At 37.5% G+C, this 22,698-nt stretch overlaps 1 protein-coding gene across 6 annotated transcripts in view; it reads left to right on the forward strand.

Annotated features, from left to right (window-relative positions):
• POU2F1 (POU class 2 homeobox 1) overlaps positions 1-22,698 on the forward strand; it is a 120,993-nt gene that overhangs the window by 9,007 nt on the left and 89,288 nt on the right. The window contains exon 1 of one of the 6 annotated variants that reach the window (XM_075034038.1): positions 18,124-18,183. The exons of the other annotated variants lie outside the window; for them this stretch is intronic. Within the exon in view, the coding sequence (XP_074890139.1) occupies positions 18,138-18,183 (46 nt within the window). The 5' untranslated portion in view covers positions 18,124-18,137. Of the gene's footprint in view, positions 1-18,123; positions 18,184-22,698 lie in introns of those variants that run through there. 6 annotated transcript variants of the gene reach the window in all.

Here is a 22,698-nt window from a genome sequence, read left to right on the forward strand (position 1 = left end):
GTACAAAGAAGGACTAAACAGTCTGTTGCATGTTCGTCTTCACTTCTGGCTCAGGCAAGCGCTGAGCTGCAAATTCTTGGCATTTGGTAAAGTAATCAAAGGAACTATCCCTATCCCTGTCCTTGCCCTGTTTTTATGCTCTTTCCTAGGTGTCTGCTGTTGGAGAAGGATCAGGTAGATCTTTGGTCAAAGCCAGTGTGGTGATTTTATTATTCTCTTTCAAACAAAAAGAAAACACCTTTCCCCTTATTTCTCAGTCCATCTGAAGTTTTGCAAGTCGTTCTTTTCCTATCCTAAAGTGGTCAGGAGTGCCATAAAAGAGTTTAGGAAAGATGATATTCCTTGTCTGCTCTGCATGTTTCCAGCTCTGGGAAACAACTGGGGGGTTGCTCCAAGGGCTTTCCTACTAATTTCTAGTTCCCTACCAGGAACCACCTTATATGGTTCAGTTCAGTGGTGCAGAAGGGACTTGTTCCAGATATACTACGGACTGACTAAAGCCCAGTGCCCTAAAACTTCCTGAGAACATGCTTCAGCCATGCATGTGTTGGGGAAAACTTCTTCATTAATATTGTTCTCAACATAGTTAAAATTGAAAATGGATCCAGGCACATCTTGTAACACATTTTAATAATATATATAGTAAACATAACTCTTCATAAACAGCTAAATTTGAAGGATATAGCATTGTATTTAAGTGCTTATACACTTAAGTTTTCTGTGATTGTGGATATGGAAGTTTAAACAAAGGCATAAAGAGTTCGAATAGTTGTTTGGCATCTTAAATCCCCTAGCCTTTCTCAGCTGATTTGCTGGGGGAGAGAGCAGGAACAGGTAGTGTCTCTTTGTGTTGTGATGTCTCTAGTCAGGTTTGCAAGTGTTGTGGGCATCTTTTAAAGATCCTAGCAGAAAATTTTCAGTTGTTGCTTCTGTTATAATATTGATAAATGAAAAATGAAAGAAAAAAATACCATGTACAAAGGTAGGCCAGCACTTATATCTTCTTATTCCCCTATCTAGTGTTAACATAAGCAAAAGTTAGACTTAACAGGAGGACTGTTGGGGAAAACCTAATTCAAAAAGTTCATTTTAAAGTTATAGAAAAAGCTTTCTTAAGTATTGAGACAATCCATAATTTTCTGTGTGCACTCAGAGAAGACATGTTAGTTGCTTAAGGGATCAGTTAATCTGTCGATCTTCCAAAAAGCAAAATTAAGTGCAGGCACAGTGGTATTTTTTTCATTACTTATTAAGTAGTGATTTCATATTGTGTGGGTTAGAGCTAGAAATGCTGTGTTTACTAATGAGGAAGGGAATGTCATTGCCATTTGTCCTATATTTACATCACAAATAGGTCTCTGGATTGTATAATACAGACACTTCAAGAAATTTATACTCAGAATTGCAGAGAAGTTGAGAACTCTGCATTTCCATGTAGCTTGCTTGAGGTTTTATCAACTTGCCTCTTCCATTTTTCTGAGTTTGTGGCAGTTATATTAACTGTATTTGGATATATGCTTGTATACACTAATTGTCACCGAAGGCAGCATCTGTTCCTAAGGTTTTTAAAAACATGTGGAAGATTGTTAATTTCTTTACTTTTCAGTGGCAGGGAGTAGACTGACACACTGAACAGTTTTCTTAGAAAGTGTTGTCAACTATAGTCATTTCCCAAGTGCACTTCACATTGCAGGTTAGTTAAACTGGGGATTTTCATGGTGTCGTCATTAAAGTAGTAATCATCTTTCTTGGTTGTGTGTAGTATTAGGAGAACACTGAAGACAGAAACATATGGTGTACAGCTATCTACTAATCATCTGTATCTGAAACTCCTTGGTTTATTGTTTGTTTTCTCTACTTTGTCTAATACTCATTTGTTGAGGCAGTCTTTATATAAAGAGAGTAGGTACTGGAGAGGCAGGTTGCTTCAGTAGTTCTGTCCTTTGGTTTTGGTGTAATCTGTGTACTTGGTAGCAATAAAGAAAGTGTCCAACGAAGGCACAAAGCCTATATAGAAATGTGGTGCTGTTTAATTGGTAACTAGGACAGTTTTGTTTTCTTAGAATCTGAATAAACCCATAAATGCATACTGAAACTGTTAAGACATATTGACTAATTACGTACGGTTGTGTGGAAGTGTTCTTCGGTCCAGCAATAATTTATGGATTGGTCTTTAAGAACCATTGAGGTAGCAAATAAGTATACTTATACTATATAGTGTGGTCAGAGTGTTAAAATTTGTTTTGAAACAATTTCTTTGGTGCTAATCAATTCTAAGGTTCAACTGTGAAACATTATCTGGTATTACTGACCTACAACTGACTTTTTTTATTCAGCAAGTTAATATAAAGAAGTTAATTTTTCAGGTTCATTTTCCTTCATGTGCTTTTGTAATACTGAGTGATTTATTTCAACAAGTATTTGAGATTGAAACATCAAATGTGGCATTTGTGCATTTAATACTTAACCGTTAGTCACAAACCTAATTGTGACCTGATAAATTGTCAACTGCTTAGGCTGGGGGGGTGGGATTTTTTTTTTTTTTTTTTTAAGATTTAATTTCTGAAGCTTTTATATTTGTGAATGGTGAGGAGTTGGGAATAGTAGATATTAACTCGTGTAAAAGAGGACTGTTAGGAGGAAAAGGGGTAATGTTTTTATTTACAAGAAAGCTACTCCTGGGCTGTTCTCAGAGCCCTGCAGATTTGAAGCATTGCATTTAGTGAGCGCATGAAAAATGCGCGACTGGTGTTTGAAGGCCCTGCTGGGGCAGTCCTTAAACAAAAGGAGTTGTGGGCTCTAAATGTGGAATATGTTCTTTATTAATTAGTTCTGCTGCTGTGTGACAGTTCCAGTTTGACTATCTGTCTGGCTTGTTGAAATAAGAACTGGAAAATGTTTTGTTTCTTTTTCTTTGGAATTTTTGCCCTCTGTTTCATGTCTGAACAGAGGTTTGTTGTATACGACTGCAGTCATATGCATAGGAGAGGAAAGTGCAAAGAGAAGAATTACTCTGTACTAGAAAAATTGAGGAACACTATGGAAGAAACTCATCATTCTTTCAATTAGAATCTTTTTATCATGTGTATACTTTATCAGACTTCTTTATGTGTCCCCAAGTGTTTAAAAAGTCTCACACCAGGTGAGCAAAATAAGAGGTATTGAAAAGGCAATCTATTTACAGTAATATCTTATTTCCTATGTTGTTGACTGGATTTGTGTTTGAATAAGAACATTTCTTTTGTGGCAGCTCCTTGATTCTGCAGAGAAGGCAGTATTCTGTGCTTGATACTAGCTAGTTGCCATGGCAACAATTATGATGTCATGAATTCAGTACAGTGACTTCACTGCAGTGTATTTTATCTTTATTCTCAGTTTTCTTCAGATCTTGCTAGCAAACCAGAAAGCATCTACGTGTGATACTGTGACTTGTTTATTATGTGATAATGATGACTAATATGATCCAGATCTCTCAAAGTAAACCTAATTACTGCTTATTTTTAATCTCAGTCCTAAAGTCTGGGAAACTAAGACCTTGCATTTTTATTTATCTGGACCTGTTTCAGCTGTATTAGCCCAAAAAGTTTGCTAATAGGAATGAAGAGGAAAATACTTTTTTTTAATCACTCAGATGTGATTCTTTTCAGCTTAGAGAAATGGAGAGAAATGTATGTACTTTTAAAACTAAAAATCTGAGAATAGTAGTGTCCTGTTATGTCTCTTCTCCCAGAATAATTTGTTAAATTCTGGCTTGCCTTTCTTAGCCCTGTTGTTTTCTGAAGCAGGTGAAATGTTCCAAGGGTTTGTTGACCCGCAAATTGTACCAGGAAACTTCCTGCCCATCAGCCTTCGGAAATGGTCAGCTGTTTTCTGCTCTCTGAGCACTTCCATTTATCACCGGGTTGTGCACCTCCATTTCACAGGTAGCAGAGCTGACTGTTCAGTGCATACTCTCACCCTGTCCTCCATTGCCTTCTGATAGTCAAAGAGAAGTATTTAGCATTTTTCTTCTATTTTAAAGTATATTTTTTTGGCTCCAAATTTAGCCCCAGTAAAAATGTCAATAAAAACATAGAGTTTAACTAGCTTGCATTTCTTTAGTTGACATAACTGTGTGTCTGTTTAGAGCTGGCTTAGTGGCTTAACTCAAAGGTTGCCTGAGACTTCTGGGCCATCTGACTTTTACATTATCAGTGAACAGCGCAAAGTGTTTTAAAGTGGTATGCTAGGTATTTTTTGTAAGGCTTTTTTTGGCCTCTGCAAGTAGAAGGTTCACCTTTGGCTTAGTTTGACAAAGGTAGTTTCTATGTATAGATAGTGCCTAAGTATGTTGTAAGTCTGCTGAAAACCTTTCTAATAACAGGAGAAAATGTAGGATGTGCTGATTTCTTCCTGTGGCTTACTGCTGCAGCAATCATTTGCATTAAATTGTATTGAGCATATATCCATTTAGGTGAAGTTAGAATTAAACGACCTCTTCACGTTTTTCTTCCTCTTAAGAGAGATGGAGACTTGAAAAGCACCCACTAGCAAATGAGAGGGTGTCATGGACAGCATGTAAGGAAGATGGAAAAACGTAACAGGAAAATCAAAGTTGCAGTTGTCTTTCTGCAGAAAAGAAAAAATATCCTGTGTAGCCTGTCATTTATAAGCATATCATGGAAGTTGAATTGTGGCATACTGCAACTGGAGTTAAGAACATGTGATTGAGATGTTTTTATTAATGAGCTACTAAGAGGGAGCAAACTGCAAAATACTGTTGCAGGTAATGTTGTTCCCATTACCTAAGTGCAGAGGTCCTATGCTTGAAAATTTGCTGGTTTATGTTGGTACCGGCTGTGCTTAGTAGCTTTTTTCTTTAATCGGCACAAATGTGCTAGTGATGGGGTAGCTTGTGTTAAATTCTAAATGCTTTTTCAAAATGGCAAACATTTTTATCTTGCTGTAACACCTGTGCACATGGAGGGTTTTATTAATTTAAGAGTACTGGTATGATTTGATTGCTGATATTTTTAGTCTTTAGACTAGGTTTGTATGATCCTCGGAGTAGCCTTTTGTAAATTAGTTGTTGGGGTTTTTTATGTTTCTGTTAATTACTAAATGTTAAGGTTTTTCTAAACATGTAGGTTTTCAAGATGTGATTGGACAAGGTGATAGAGAATCTCATCTAGGTACCCTTTCCCACAGAAGGTTAGACCAGGTGATCTTTCAAGGTTCCTTCCAATCTGGGTTAGTCTAGGATTCTAGGATTGAGCTGTTGGAAGGAATAGCAGCTTTCTTAACTGATGTAACTGCGTGTGAAAAATTGCTAACTCAAAACTCATAATTTTTTAGTCACATGGAGATTAGATCATTCAGTTCCCAGCACCGTTTGCATAAACGAGTATTGCATTTAGAAACAGTATTATGGCAGTTAGTACCAGACTGAAAATATATGAAATTTAAAGCTCTGGACTGCACGTGTCTTGGCAATGCAAATTCTTCTGAAGTGAAAGGGGAGTGTAGAAGTTTTTTCTGGAGTGCTTAGGAAAAGTGATCACCTCTACAAAACTTCAGTGTGTGAAAACAAAAGGAAACTTGGAATGGAAGAAGCAAAAATAAGTTTTACTGTGTGAGTCCCTTGTTCTCCTTTATGAATGCATGGGTGTATGGCCTATCTACAGTATATAGATCAGAGAGGAACCTGCTGCACTTTCTTCAAATGTAGTAACATTTAAGAGAATGGGATGATGAGGGGAAACAACAACAAAACACTACCACTACCCCCTGCCCCCAACTGTTTTCTTTTAGAATTATTAAATGAAGCAACCTAACTTTCAGTGCTTTCTTTTATTCCACTCATAATTCTTCTATGAGAACCAGTTACATTCTTGCCCACTGGGACTTGGAAAATAAATAAGCTAATTGGAATTGCCTCAGCTAGTGCTGTTGCTTCTACTTAAAGATACAGCATAAAACCAAGTTAGTACATTAATGCCTAGTTCACATTACAGGCTTCTACTTGCTTTGTTTATACAGAGTGACTAGAACTTGTCTTATAAGTTATTACCAATACCGATAGTGCATGGAAGAATGGCAATATTGGTGGAAGTATGGCAAAGTAATTGGCTTGTGTTTCAGGATGCAGTGGCAGATAGTGGCTTGAGTTTGTGTTTATTCAGGGGCTAGGACTAATGGTGGTGTTTTGGTACTTTTTTTGGTTGCAGCTTTGAAGACTTCCAGGTCAGCAGCTCCAACAGGATTTCAGTGAAAAGAGTTAAAATGCTTGGATGGGTTACTTTGCAGTGCCTGCTTCAGAGCCCAGAACCAAATTTGGTTCAGAATCGGAGTGTGTGAAAGAGGAGTTAACAGAAGAAACTGGAGGCTTGAAGGGCTGCTTGCTATTGTAGAAAGGTTAGGAAGCTGGAAGTGCCAGGGAGGTGTTTCGGGGACAGGACCTGGTGAAAAGCTGAGCTTCTAAACTTGGTCCTGCTCAGGGGTCCCTTCTGGCCTATTAACCTACCAGTGGGTTCACCTGTCATTATTCTGAATATGAGGTGACCTAACCCACCAGTCGTTTGCTGCTTCCAGTCTGCTGGAGAAGTCTATGAATAGCATCACAGGTAGACACACCTTTTCAGATGTGGCCTGTCCTCTAACAAGACAACCCTGTCTTTAGAGGACAGAATTTTATTGGCTTCAAAAATTGCTATGTCTCTTGCAAACACCTATATAGAAAATTCTATGTATCATCTTTCAAAGCAGTTAAGTGTTTGAAATTTAATGTTTTGAAAGCAATCAGGAGAATCTTCATTAGTACAGGGGGTCTGGCCTTAACAAGCATATATTAAAATCATTATAGATGAGCTTTGGAGAAAATATACTGCATTAATTGGGAGCCATGTGAAAGCCTCCATGACAAATTTGTAAATGGAGATGGGTGATTCCCCCTCACACCTAGGTCTATGACTGGGAGTGCTGTGGGCTGCTAGGGTGACATGGTTATCTTGGCCTCAGCAGGCTGCCTGGCTCCCTTTTTCTGCAGCTCTGATTCAGATTACCCAGCAGTCCTTGTGCTTTGCTATGATCAAACGATACAGCCCTCACAGAAAAATGTGCTACTCAAAGCTCTGTGTGGCTCCTGTAGCCAACTTGATCTATACAATGGGAAATAGGAAAGCCTTCTTTATCTGATTAAACAGCCGACTTTGGCATGAAATCTCCTTTTTAATATCAACTTGCTGGAACTGCTATGACAATAAAAATGCCTTTTTTTTTTTTCCTCTTGTTGGGAAAGCAAAAAAATTGACACTTCCTCGTTTCATGTATTACCGCCAGAGCATTCTCTGACATTCTTTGAGTCTAATCGTCAGATGCGATACCCTGGTTGTACTTAAGCACATAACTTTTCAACTCATTATTAACTGCCAGCATCCGTGCTACATGAGGGTTTTTTCATGGTGACCTCAACTATTCTTTCGTCTTGCTTCCCATATTGGAGTTAAATTAATCGATAATAAAATGAATCATGTTTCAACAGTAATCATTTAAATTACAGACATCGAATCATCAGTCTGGGAAATTACTGTGCCTGCTTTAATAGTGAAACATTACCTTGCACACAGAAATTTAGAAATACAGTATATTTTCTTTTAAAAATGTGGATTCTTCTTCAGCAGTTCCTTGATAAAGAATTTCCCTGTCCTCCTTTTGGCACCAAGTTGTGACTTTGCTGAAACAGAAACATACTGTTAGCGGTTGAAATACTGTGTTACCATGCATGTTATTTTGTCCCAAAGCACAATAGAAGATACTGTGCTTAAGGCACAAACTTGAAGAAACAAACTGTCCTAATAACCCACTTGAATAGAAAGAAAAGGTGAAGGTTTGCTATAGCCTTTTTGGAATTTTCAAGGCTGTTACGTGAATGGTGTTAGGATAAACACATTTCCGAGTCCTGAATTTCTTTTTAAAAGCAAATATAAATTTTGGGAAATAACTTTCCCATTAACACACATGAATGATATTTTAAAAGTAAAATATATACATGGTTAAGAAGAAAGTTTGATAAAGTTGTCTGTATTAAAAAAAAAAAAAGGCAGGTTAACTTGTCTCTTTTTTTTCCCCCTAAAGAACTCTATTAATGTATCTGTAACTAATTTGAACCTGCTGAGGCTCCCACTACAGTCAATGTAGGTGATGACTCAGGTGGTCAAATTTGACTTTCATTCCAAATAGTAGGCATGAAGCAGTGCTCCTTCTGTATCCAGATTACCATGCATAATAAGCATGTCTTAATGAACTTTCAAAGATTAGTCTATTTTCTGTATTATTGTCAATGAAAACCACTAGTGATAACTTTGTATAAGATGGCCCCATTTAATGATGTTAGGTGATTCAAATTTTTAAAACCACTGCATTTGCAGTCAAGTGTGGGCTGCCTCTGTAGTAAATGGAGAGAGGGAAAGGTTAATTTCAGTAACCTAACAACAGTTTTTATGATTAAACTTTTTGGTTTCTGGTTTTGCTTTCTCTAGATAATTCTGATTTTTTGGGGGGCTTGGGAAAGGAGATATTTTTATGCCCTTTTCTTTTTGATGTCTTGCTTAAGATTCCTTATTTACCAAACATACACATACTTCTGTTGCAGTGCTATAGTAGAGAAAAGATTTGGGGGAAAGGGAGAGGAAGCACGAAGGTGGGGGAATAAGCTATCAAAAAGTGTTTGGAGAAAGATATAGCAGGAAAAGAAGAGCTCTGCAGGAAAAAAATACTCTGCATATTCTCTAATCTTTATAAATAGTGCATCATGTGGGTGAACTTCATATCTATATCTATGGTGTAGTAGATATAGAGAGATATTTGCCTGGTTGTAATTGCAAAGTATTATTGAAGTAAATGCTTCTTGAGAGAAAAGTCACAAACTGTGAAGAAGTCACCTTAGGATCAGTGGACTTACTCTTTTGTCAGTTATCTATTAATGCATGTAATTAAAAATGAGCAGTTGGAGTAAGTGCAGTGTTCAAGTCATGCAACCTCAGGATTTTAGGCAGAGATTGGCACTTCATCTGACTCCCCACATTTGTTGTGTTTCCATTGGCTTCTGCTTCTCAGATAGTGTTGATTGAGTAAAAAAAAAAAATGTTGTTTACAATAAACAGTCTTTCGTATGTAGACAACAACAACTAATTATAGGGTGGGGATAACAAACAGAGAAGGTTGATATCAAGTCAGACTGGAGAAAGTATCCTTGAAATGTTCTCTTTAAAACAGTTGTCTACAGCCCTTACAGCAGAGATAAACAGCATTTATTAGGCTCTGAGAGGATCACAAGGTTACATATGTGATTTCTAGGGATGATTTCAGTTCTGAGAGCATGCAGAGCATTGTGTGTGTGACGCACCCTTTTCAAGATAAAGGAAGTCCCTTTACCATCATGTTTTATTAAATGCACATACATTATAATAGTTTTGTTCTTTGATCCAGAATGAAATTAACATCTAGAGACTATACAACTCAACTGGTTGAGCTCAGTTGGTAGGTTTGTATTTTAATTTGTGCAGTGTCTACAACAGGGAGGAGACATACAAACTTTGTAGGAAGAACATGGATGTCTGACATTTTCTGTTCCAGAACCTTTGTTTGAGTAGCCGTATTGGATTTGCTTCCTTTTTATATTTAAAAAAGATATCCTGAACACATGGCTGTTTAAATACTGGTATGATGTGCCACTGCAGAGGCATTTTCTTTTCATATTGCTTTCATTCAATAAGATGCGCATTTTTTCTGTATAAATGAACTCATATTCAGTAGTGCAATTGATTAATTCCCCTCCTCTTTTCTTCCTGCTGTAACACTGGCAAGCAGTTCAGTTCATCCAGGTGTCAGCGCTTTTAGTTATGTGATCAGAATTTTCTAATGAGGGGAGGAAACTGTAAGAACTGGTTTGAAATCACTTTTCAAGTTCCAAAAAGAAAAAAGAAAGCAAAGCCATCTTAAAATTAACAGCTGGAGTATTTTATTCTTTATGGCCTTTCAGAAAGGAAAGAATAGAGATGGATTTTTTTTTTGCTTGTACGACTGAAACCTTACACAGCTTTCCTCCCATTTTTCTCTCATGTTCACCCCTCATCTTGATCATAGAAATGTAATTCCTCTTTTGATGACTTTCCTCTGAGGTTTGTCCTCTGTGATGCAAACTTGGTTTGGTTGACACAATTTCTGATTCTGTTCAGTTTTGCTCTTTTTTCCCCCCATGTCTCACCTTATTTTTGGTTAATAAATTTTAATGATCTTTATGATCTTTTTGGAGAGATTCTTTCTCTCTGCCCCCCCCCCCCCCCCCCCCCCCCCCGAAGCCCAAGTAAATTGAATGCAAAAATAAAGCCCTGCCAAGTGGTTGCAGGGTGCTTAGGACAGAGTAGTGCCTGCACAAGGGCACTCCAGCCCACCCTGGGAATAAAAAGCTTGAGATACGTATTGCTAGGCTTCAAGTATTGTTTTCTTTTGGCAGTTGGGGGGTTGGAGGAGGGTTGATCACATTTAAATAATCATTTGAATATTTTGGTGTGGTCTCCTCTTTTTTTTTCTTTTTTTTTTTTTTTCTGTGAGAACATTTCTACCAGGAGTGTCTGTAAATTTTTTTTTTTTTCTCTGCCCTCTTCCTCCTTCCCCAAACCCACAGGGCAGAAATGAGAAAGTGCTTAACCATCCAGGCTTGCAGGATCATAGATGAAAAACTTTGTATCTGAAGTGACTGGCTCCTGACCTTGCTGACTGGTTGTAAGAGTCATTGACTCTTGCATATGAGCTTGAAGAGAGTGGAAGGGTGCTTGATCAGAATACCTGGATAAGTTCTTTGCTTGAAATACATTGTTTTGTCTAAAAAGTACCAGGAGAGCTTGCTTCCAGCTAGGGGATACTTGTATCCCATTTGGAGTGACTTGACTTTGTAGGCTTTAATAGAGTCCAATTGGACAACACTGGGATGTAGGGGTTCTGCTAGGCAGCTCTGGTTTTTATGTAGTGAGTTATTGAGTGATTAAGGCAGATAATAGCCTTCATGTATATAGTTTATTTCCCTAAAAACAGTATTTTTGATGACTTTGAGCAGCAGCATTGATGTGTGTTCTACTTATAACTGAGTAAAAAGTGTTTTGAAATGGAAATTGGGACAGGAAGCTGCATAATACCTTGTCTCACTTCTAGACTCACAAAAGTTCTCCAGACACAAGTTGGTCAGATAAGGATAGATGGTACTGTTACAGAGACATAAGCACAGGACAAAAGCTGTGCTAGCCAGTCTGCTTGTAGCATTAATGCTTCCAGTGAGCAGAAACAAATGTTTGGCATACAGAGTCTAATGACTGTTTGACTTGAAAAGGTAGTCCAGGTTTACAGTAATAAAAGCCTATTCTGTATTTATAGTGTTCTAGCAAGGAAGTTTTTTGCCCTTATAAAATCTGTGTAGGAATAGAGAGTCTGTAAATGCATTGCAAGTTGGAATTGTAAACTGGTGGCACAGTGCAAAGCTGCAGTTGAGTGCCAGAACTTACATTTGTAGTAGAAACAGATTTTCATTTGCCTTTGCTGCAAAATGGGGCATTCTGATATTTAAAACAGTAATTTTGAAACGCCTTTTGCTGGGTTTTTCAGATGATGGCAGTTAGATCACCTTTCAATTGAGTAGCAATTCAAAGGCACTCTCTACCTTCCTCAAATCTCAATTATGAATCTAACACCGCAAGAATGCGCTCTGCTTGTTAGAGGAGTCTTATCAGTGTGGCATGCTTTAATTCAAGGTAAAACTGAATGGACAAATACTGAGAAATGATATGGCACTTCGTAACTTTCTTCCTGAGAACCCAGTTGTTGGCGCCTGCTGTTTTGTCTCAAGGTAGCCTTGGGACATCATCATGTGCAAAGGGTCATACATCAATAATCCTCATGTGCAAAGGAGAAGAAATGAGTACTCTTTCTGAACTCTTCTTCCATTTGATGGAGTGTCAGCTGTTCTGTGGAAAGACTGCTTGCCCTTATACAACAAATATTTAATGTGCTGTTTAACAGCAACTGAGGGGAAATTATATCACAAGGTAAAGAGTTGTCCTTTTATAAAGTAGCCATAGTTCCAATTAGTTTCTTTCATTTCAGGATGAAAACTTGTCATTATAAATCTTAAAAGACAGCTTTGGCTTCCTTCAGCACTATGAAATGGATGAGCCCAATCCAGCAACAATATTAAGTACACAGTTGCTCTTCACCTGAAAGGTGAATGTATTTTTAGCTGTAATATCTCAAATTAGTTTAATGACATTGTGATAGTAACGGAGGGTCTAGGAATGCTATTATAATTCATTCATAGTTAGAAACTTATTTTTGCATGTAGATCTTGGGGAACAGCATGCCTATTCATCAGGATTCTGATAAAACTTGAAGATCTATATGAATGAAAGAATTAAAGCTGGTATGGGGATGAATAGGGATAGTCAAAGATTCTTTTGTAGCAATGTACAACAGTACTAGCCATGAAAAGAGGCTGGATGTTGTATTTTCCAAATCAGAAGTTTAGTGTGCTTGTGGAAGTCTGCTGGAAGCTGAAAAATTCAGTCTTTCAAAGGGGCATAATAAACCAAAGGTTTTAGTATTGTCTTTCTGCTCTCTAAGTCAGAGGCTTCCAGGTCTCTAAGCTCTGATCTTGGAGCCAGCAACAGAGCAGCACTGCCTATTGCAGGAGCATTGCAACTCTTGGCATCTAGTTATCATCACCAAATTTTAATGTTGTTGTTGTTTAGGGATTCTTTTGTCTCAACTGAAATTACTTGAGGGTGTTTATTTCATAAGTATTAGCAGATTTTCCTCTTTTCCCTGGAACAAAATTCTGCCCTGAGGTGTTGCAAATTCTTCCCTGCATTAAGGTTGCATGTGTTTACTTTGCACATAATTAGCTAAAGGTATTTCATATACATAATGTACTTGCTGTTTAAGGTTTTGCATATTGTAAGTGAGATAGGAAATAAGAAAACCAGTTCATCAGGATAAATACCACACTGTTAACTGAGGAGCAAAGAAATAAGATACAGAATATATGTTAAAAGAAATGGTTTGCAATATTGTTTTGGCAACAAACTTGTATGTTGACAGAGCAAGGGAATCTTTGAGATACTAGGTTCCACAGCAAAGTAAAACATAAAATGAAATAAAATCCTTAAAATAAGGGTTGATTACCAAGTAAAATATTAGTATGCTGCTTTTAAATATGTTAATGTGAGTAAATTCAGAGAACTGAGGCTAGGACTTCAGAGATTTTTTCACTGGTTTATACTGCCTCCAAATGGTATTTTAAACGAGTTTCTTAGCTTACGTGTTCCTCAGTTTCTCAAGTTGTAGGGTTTTGATTTGCTTTCACTTTCAGGTTAAAACACAAACAAACAAAAACAACAAACCAAAACAAAAAAAACCCCAAAAGACAAACAAACGAAAACAAAACAAAAAAGCCACCCCTAAAACAAAGCCCCAAATAATCAAAAACTTCCCTGCCTTGTTGGGTGCTTAAGGTTTTAATGTTTGGGATGTATTATGTGATCATTAGATAAAATATACTGAATAAATGTACAGTAATCAATAATTAATTTTTTCCTTCTTCCCCTAATATTTCAATTAAGTTTGCTTTAGTAAGTAATCCCTAACGTTGTCCCACTGATAAAAGATACTTCTGACCAGATATGGCTCAATACACAAAGGTATGTTCTTTTACCTGTCCTGCCCAAGAAATAGCAAGTGTCTTGAATTTAATTTTTAGATGCAGAGGTTTGGGGTTTTTTTTGTGAATCCCCAGTCTGCATTATTATTCAATATTCAATTTGTAGTTTTCACAGAGCATTATTCAAGCTACAGTAACCCTTTGCAGCATTTGGCTTTTATTGCACTGTCTGTTCAGGCTTTGGTCTTCTGATTGCTGTCAAATACCTGCATTGTGCTATTCAGTTAGCTTTGGATAGTTCTCTTGGCTATTTTGGAGCTCACTAACACTTAAAGATCACAGATGTAGTGAATAATCCAGCACTGATGACAGGAATCTTTTTGTTTTGAATTCTCAAAAACAAGCATTAGTAAGAGTAGAGAAGTATGGCTACCAAGAAAGCTTTGGCTCTGTTATGTCAGATTCCTGAGAAAGAAATGCCATACAAATACAAAAGCTATTGTAGTGGTATGCTTTTCTAACTGAATTAATAGTGAATGCTCTTAAAAGCATCTTTCGTTATTAACCCAAGTCAGTTACTAATACATAGGGACAGCCAAGTGAGGAGTCACCAACAGTGCATTGCAAAATGTAAGCAATTGTCAGAAGGAGTTAAGGAATGCCTTTCCTAGGTGGCATTTGTGAACTGACTGGTATGAGCTGCAGCTTTTGTGAAGCAATAATCATGTATCAGTGATATCTTCATCAGTTGCCATTAAAATGAAGGTGATGTCAAATGTTCGCTATTGCCATCTCAGTATAGTAAAAGATCAAATAAATTGAGAGGAAATGAGTCAGTCTTTGTTTAAACACCCATTAGTGCACAGTGCACAAAGCCTTGTCATGAAGGAACTTGTTCCCTCTACTGTAGTTTCCTTTGTGAGTCTCCCAGCTTCTCTAAAATAATCACGAAGGGTATTTCTAGTTGCCATGGAAGTTGTGTCACGCCAAGACAAGAGGTAGACTCTTCTGGTAGAGTAATTTTAAAGGACGTATCAGGGAGATAGTGCTCTTCCGGTACAAAAAATAGAATATGTTGTTATCAAGACGTAGTGAAACAATATATGGTTTTTATAGCACCATTTAACTGAAGCTTTTAGATTACACTGAAGCCATAGGTCTCAAGGCTACTGTTTTTATAAGCTTCATTTGACTGTTTGGGATAAGGACTTGGTTCCTTGTTTTCCTGTGTTACCAGATTTGGGAAGCTTATGTAAACTCCTCAGCAGAAATTGAGACTACTCAACAAGTTGTACTCTATATGGGCCAAACCTTACCTTATTTGGGATACAGAAGTGCTATCCAATCCTATATTTGTGTAAGCAGTAGTGTATCTCTCATTCAAACAATAGGTTCTCTTTTTCCAACAGCAGCAGCTGCTGTGAGAGAAAGATGGGGAGGCTGGAAAAAAAAAAAAAGGCAGGGTTTACAACTCACAAAACGTAAGGTGGGTGGCACTCTTGGCTTAGGGAGAGCTGATACAGCAACTGCCCTGTGTACTTCTACTTACTTAGTAGCAAGTCTATCTCTGGATAAGAATATGCATATAAGAAAAGCTGAGCTGCCTAGGCAGTATTTCCTTCTTTAAGAGACATTCTTACCTTATGGAAGAAGTTGCAAAGATGGGAATAGCCATTGACCACTTGTTGGACCACACTGTTTTGTTATTGACTTTTGAACTGACAAATCTTGGAAGAAGAAATAACTAAACTGGCTTAATATTGCTGCAGAATCCCATGATCATTCAGGACTTGCTAATTAACAAAATGACAGAAAATGGAAGCAGGTAGAGCAAGTGTAAGTATGCTTCTCTTCAACTGCAAAAATGGCAGATCATATCCCCCAAATCTGCCTCCATGGAATGTACTGTTTTATAAAAGTGTAGTGAGAGTGGGTGGAAAAGGCATGCATATATACTGTCTGTCAGATAAACCCATTTTGACATGGGCATGTATATAAATATCTAGGGGTACTAATGGTAAGCAGTGATAGAATTTGTCATGTTACAGAGTCTTGTACCAACCAAGTTGAGGGTTTTGGATTTTGGAATTTAATGAAGATATAATTTCTTATTTTTTCTCTTGATAGTCTTTTTTTGAGAGGGGGTTTTATCTATACTATGGCTCCTATAAGCACACTGGCTCTTAAATCCTGCGGAAATGTTACTTCTAGTGCAGTTTCACATTATAGTTTATCTGATATCTGGCCCCTGCTTAAGGAGATCCTCTTGCCTTTGCCCGTTAGTTTTTATACTTTTCCTCCCCAAGTGTTTTGTGTTGTAATAGAGCAATTAAAATATAGCTGGTTTAATTTACTGATTGAGTGGAAATGTATCAGTCTTTTCAGGGTTGGTTTTCTTCCACATCAGCAAGGGGAACCAACTCCCCTGGTGGCACATAGTAACTGTCTGACAGAGGGAACCAATGGGAGCATTTGCTCTTTGGGGAAATCTTGTCCCTTCACATCATATCTGTGCAACTAACTTGCAGCTTGGCTTATCTGTTTTGGTGAAGTGCAACACCAGTATGATGCCCTTAGTTCTGTGGTGATTTTTTTTTTAAAGTGACACAGGTGTGGGTTGCTGCCAAACAGGGAGTATCTCATGTTTCCATCCCCATGCAGTATTCCTTTTACTTGTGCTGCTACCCGCCCTCCACCAAGCTTCTGCTAGATTGATTCTTGCTGCCACTTGTTAGGCAAGTGCAGTGGTAAAGTCAAGTGTACAGATGCATCAGGAGAGGATGGAAAGTCAAGAACTTTGCGTAATAACCTGTATTTACTTCAGTTTAGAACAGTGCTGTTTCTAGTCTGCCTGAGGTTCTGTATAAAGAAGCAATCTGATATTAGTAAGGTATCTGTGGAATGAAGAAGTGTTTTGCCTGATTTATTCCAGTTCTGATTTGATTTTGTAGTTTTGCTTTTTCTACAGACACCAGTAGGAAGCCTAGAGTTCATACTTGTTCATCTTCATGGTGCTGTGGTTTGATTAGGAAATAATATCAGAACAGTAAAAAGAGGATGAGAATATGGAGGGATTGTTATTATGCTTATTATTAGGGGTTTTTTTACTTCTTACCATGAGTCCAGTGTAGCCCTGAAATCTGATGTATCTTAAAGAAAAGTAAAAAAAATTGGAGCAATTACCTGGTTTTGGTAGCATGGCAACATTTCTGGAGACATTCTCTGAAGTATTCCCAGTGGACATGCACAATTAAGGGAAGTAAGTAGTTTAAGATAGAATACATAATCTACATAGTGACTTCAAGAATAGAAAGCCTCTAAGTAGACAGGTGATGGCTGTGCACATCACAGGAGGAAGACTGTATGAAAGCTATTTATACAATATGCATATTCCCTGTCTGAAAGCTAAGTGAGCATATGCCTGGAAGCTGCCCTAACAGAATAAACAGATGAGATTTCTTTTTAACTTTAAAATAATACAGCTGCTGCTTCCAGTCAGTGTCATGATGAATGACTACTTCTCTTGTGATCTGTGTGCTGGATTAATGTAGAATATTTTATTTGGGTTGCTTTATAAACTATTTCTCAATGACTGGTTCAGGTGTGGTATATGACTATACTCTGCTTGTTGCCCCAAATATTAAGTGATAGTTGCACTCTAGAAGTGTCTTTTCTTCAGAAGCTGTGCTTGACACCTTGTTCTCCAGTGTGCATGTGATAAAATGATTTGGAACCAGTCTACTGAAGGAGTGGTTTGACTCTTCTGTCAGTCAATACCATCATGATAGGTATTGTTTGTCTAGTGTTTGGTGTTTTCTATCCATATACTTGAAATGTTCTACTGCATAAAGCTAGTTTTTCATCTTTCTTTTGGCTGAGTATTGTGAGAAGCTGGTTGTTGGGACTATTAGGCTTAAGCCAGAAGAAAGGTTTCATACAAATTGAATCTCTTATTGCAGGAAAGAATTTTTAACCTCGTTTCTTAAGTAGTGGTATGTCTTTTTTTTTTTTAGTTGCCCGATTAACTTTCTCATCTTTTGGTTGATTTTGACAGAAAGGCAGATATATTTAGAAATTTTCCTGCAAGTTCCATGAAAATGAGCCAGGGAAGGAGAGGGATCCTAGGAATGCTGTGAGAAGACAGTAAGATGGTCCCATGTTACAGGCACTGAAGTGTTAACATACATAAATCCATCCTTAATGTCCCAAACATAAGAAAAGCTTTCGTCAAACACAGTATATGAAAACTTAGCAGACAAGCCAGTGTTCACAGAATGGCATATTTAAGATGGTCAAAACTCTGGGGTTTGGCAGAATAAAAGTAATTATAACGTTTTTGTGTATGGTTTTGTTTGGGTTTTTTTTGTTTGTTTTTAAAATATATGAGAATTCTCAGAAACAGCCAGAATTCTCTGTAGTCACTAATATATTTGCTTTGCCAGCTGTAGGAGCTTAAATGCTGTCCAGCATCACAAGATACTTGTGGCTGCAGTACTCTTCAGGTATGTGTAAGATTTTCGGGTGACAAAGGTAAACTTCCTCTTGCAAAGAAAAAAGTGTGGGGGCAAACAAGTTCCAAGAGAAGGCAGCAGAATCTTTGGATTCAACTTCTTTACACTTACCCAAAGTTATGTTAGTAATGGTCTCAAATACATTTCTATAATTAGTACATCAGAACTATTCCAGTGCTGTCTGCTTTATATGGCTGTAATACTGTCAGTATTCAAAGTGTTTTGTAAATTTAATTAATACTCAAAGACACTCTTGGTGCACAAAACAGACTGAATTTTTATCTTCAATTACTTAAATTGCTTCCATCTTTTTAGCTTCTACTCAGTACCTATAATCTGAAATACATTTAGTCTAGCTTGTAAAGTTGACATAATAGGTACAGGTTCTGTAAATCTTTCTAGTGGAATTCCCCCAAATTTGAAAAAAAAACCAAACCAAAACAAAAACCCAACAACCCCCAAAATCAAACAAAACCAAATTACTTCAGAAAACACAGTTCTTAATCATAGAAAGCAAGCTTGTGATAAAGAAACATTTCTACCAATTTTATTTCCTGGTGTTTCCCAGGTTACCTTACAGGTAGCATAATAGGTTATAAATATGCTGCCAGTGTGAGACAAACCTCTTCATAAAGCATAATGGCAACTAAATTCTGCTATGTCAGTGGCTGAACTGGCAACTGCTGGAGGCTTATTTGCTTGTCAGTTTATAAGCATGCATTTTTGTATAATTTGCATAGTCTAATTGTGCCTTTGGACTTCTAAATAAAATTAACCTTGTGCAGGCTCATTAAAATACATATCCTTAAAAATGGATGTACTTCATAGTCCTATTTGAAAAAGGAAGACATGTGTTTGAAGTTATGGAATTGATTTAAAAATTTTGATTTTTTGGGTACCTTTTTTGTTCAGATGAAGAAAAGATCTGTTCTCTAATTAGAATAGTCAAGTAATGAAAAGAGCATTATCAAGTAGGAAAGTTACATTATGGATTTACTGTTACTTTCTGCACTCTGGAAATATTGTGCTGGAGGTAGATGCTTATGTTGTCAGAATATGTAAATCAGGAAGGTGATAGGTTAATTATCGATAAGGGGACAACTTAAGATCCTTATGCTTTAAAAATCTGTTATTGAATTAAAACAATTATTAATAATTGTTTTGTGATATTGACACATAAATCTCTCTATATTTTGCAGTCTTATGTTTTATTATGAATACTATGGGCAAACATTTTCAGTATATACATCATAGATAAAAATCCACAGAGGAATATATAAATTATGTGTAAGTAGTTGATGCACCGTATTGAGGTGAGGAGGTGGTCTAGCGCACAGAAAAAGATGCTTGAGAAAAGTGCAGTCTGCAGTTATGAATTATTTCATATGAATATTGCCTATGGCATGGATATTTAAAGAGGGTGAAAAGCCAAATATATTATGCGAGCTAATATTAACTGCCGTTAGCGAGCTATCAGAGCATGCTCAAGCAATTCAAAGAGGAGGGGACTGAACTTGGGAGCCTGTCTCAGATACAGCCTGATGTTTTTTCTTTAGATAACCAAGTTCAAGCCACTTCGTCTCTTGAAGAATTAATGTGTGTTGATTGTTGTAAGTGATGATAAAGAGTTTTTCAGGAAGTGGTGATTTCGAACAGTTTGCGTAGAGCGGCCTCACGTTGCACCGGATGGATGCAGCTGGTACTCACGCAGCTGTGAGCTGGCCCCCCAGATGGCGCTGGCTGTGGTGATGCTCTCCTGCCGCTGTCCGAGCAGGAATCACTGGGCTGGGAATTCTGATGGGGCTGTACAGAAAATGTATGCAGTTCAGGTGACTGCTGGAAGCCAGATGTTTTTGATAAGGTTTTGATAAATGTATTGGGATCCATTGAGAATAAGATTTAACATGAAAAAGCACCCAGGGGAGTAATTCTATTTTAAGTATATTCCTTAGCTTAGATAGATATTTTTTTTTTAATTTTTGTTCTATTCCTTTCTTCTAGCTTTCTTAATAAGAGCATTGGACAATTTATCCCCATGATGAAATTATATGAAATGTTTTCTGCCCTTTTTTTGAATCTAAAACCTTCAGCAATGCATACAGCACAACTGAATTTTCAAAGGAAAACTCTTTGAAGTCCTTTTTTCTTTTTTCTTTCTTTGTGTCTCTGTCTCCCCCTTTCTCCATCTCTCCCCCCTCCTTCTCTCTGTCTGTCAAGTTCAAGAGCAGCTCAGATGCCATGAATTAAGTGAAGCACAAAAGGGGAAAAGGAGACCCTTTTGAAGAACAAAGGCCTCCCATTAGGCTGCCGTGTTCTTTCTCTGACCAAAATTGCTCCCTACATGGTTTTTATTGCTGTCCACATGCTTGGCACATAAGGTAAATACAGTAGGACCCTCGTTACCTCACACTCTCTCTTCCTCTTCCCTCTTCAATAAATGTTTTGTCTCTTTGATGTCCCTAGTAATTCTTATACTGATTGTTCCCACCCTCATAAAAGCCCCAGGGGTAGTCATGGTGGTGGATAGCATTAGATACTGTGTAAATGCTTCCAGAAAAGAAGACAAACTGCAGCCAAAGAATTTATTTCAGGTGGAAGAAAATGGGAAGGAAATACAGATGTTTTCTTTTCTTCTCAACATGTTGCTTCTGTGCCCCAGCTACACTTACCTCAGGGAAGTTCATAATTTCTTCCTGTTTCTTTCAAAAACAAGCAAGGAAATAGGGCTAAATCAGAGTTATGAGGAAATGCCTGCCACAAGACTTTAAAGCTATAGAAATCTTCTCTTAAGCCTTCTTGAATATTTATTTTTCTCTGTTTTGGACAGTTATCTGTTCCAGAGTTCGGGTGAAAAGTACCAGCTGAGGGTCAGACCTAGATAGGTTTAAAATGTGAACTTTGTAGTGTGCACCTTTTAAAAATAAATCAGACAGGCTCTTCTTACTAAAGAGAAGCAAAATAGCACTGAAATGTAAGCATGCATATAAAAAACTGAAACCAGTGTAAAACGCTGTATCTTAAACCTAAAATTGCAACTAAACTTTTTAGTACTTAAATGACAAGATTTGCTAATAGTTTAAAGGTCCTTTTGGGGAGTTGATTTTTATGGCAGAGTCTTGAAAGATGGAAATAATTGATGTGGGATAGTATAACTCATGCCTAAGTTGTCTGGAAATTGTAAAGCAAAGAGGTATTTCTTGGAATTTGGAATTTATGTTCTCTCAACTTCTACTTCTTTCCAAATAAATTATTTTCAAGGATACGTATTTGGTTTGGTATTTGTGCTTGCTCTCATCTTCTAGTTCTGCATTTTCACTGATGTGAAGTATTTCTATTAGCTTGTGTAACGCAGTTAAATACGTAATGGTTAACAGAAAATGCCCCACTATTTTTATTTTTGGCACTGCTTCTTAATGCTACCACCTCACCTCCTGGAGTATATGCTTTTATAAGCGCATACGGTTATGAACATAGTAATTCCAGAGAAAATGTCAACAAGGCTACTTAAAGAAATAACAATGACTCTTATCAGTCTATTTTGTAGATCACAAGGCAAGTAAAATCCACCTTGAAATCTGGCTTTTCATGGCAAGGTTGATTTTTTTTTTTTTCCCCCCCTGTTGATCATGTTGCATAAGAAATTTTATAATAAATGTTATTGATTGTAATCAGTAAAATTTTTCTTCACTCCACATGAGCAAGGTTTTACACACCCCCTTCCCTGCAAAGGAATTAAACTCACTTTCCCATCCACCTGTAATTGGCCAGCTTAGCTGTGTGGGGAGGGAGGTGATGCTGGCATTTAATGAACTTGCAGTATAATTGGCTTATTTTATGCAAGAATGGATTGTCTAAAATGGAATCTGTAACTTGAGGTGTTCTGGTAGAATACTGTGTAAGTGGCAGTAGCACATCTACTTGTGGTAGATGTGGATGCTGTGATTAATGGCAGTGGCTACAGCTGCCTGAGTATGGAAGATGAACCTTTGTTCTGTCATCCCCCTCCCCCTTACCATGCACCATTTGTCATGTAGCCTCTCCTGTTGTCATTTAACCTATGTCGTCTTAGTCCATCATGGAGCTGTACCTGTAGTCATCTTCCCCAACCTCACAAATCTGAGCCAAACCCTGCCTCCCCACCTGAGCAGCAAATGTAGGTCTCAGCTGTGCCAGGATGGTTGCAGCAGCTGCTGGAAGTAGAACAGTGTGTGAGGAGACGCAGCTGCCACATCCATGGGTCAGCTAGAGCAACTGTTGATTAGTATTAACTGCCCATCACTAGCATGGAGATGCTTTTGTTGGGAATTGTGCTGTATACTGAGTGTAATGCACCTACCACCACTGACAAGTCTGTGAACCACTGGACTACAAGCCTCCATGTTGGGTAGAATAAGAGGAAGAGTTTCTGAGGTAGGTGGGGCTGTATCATGCAATTTAGCAATATGATTTTAATATTACTTGAAAGTTCTATAAAGATGAAAAGGAGCTTATGTATAAATACATTTT

Source organism: Buteo buteo, chromosome 8 (assembly GCF_964188355.1).
Source record: "Buteo buteo chromosome 8, bButBut1.hap1.1, whole genome shotgun sequence".
Lineage (NCBI taxonomy): Eukaryota > Metazoa > Chordata > Aves > Accipitriformes > Accipitridae > Buteo > Buteo buteo.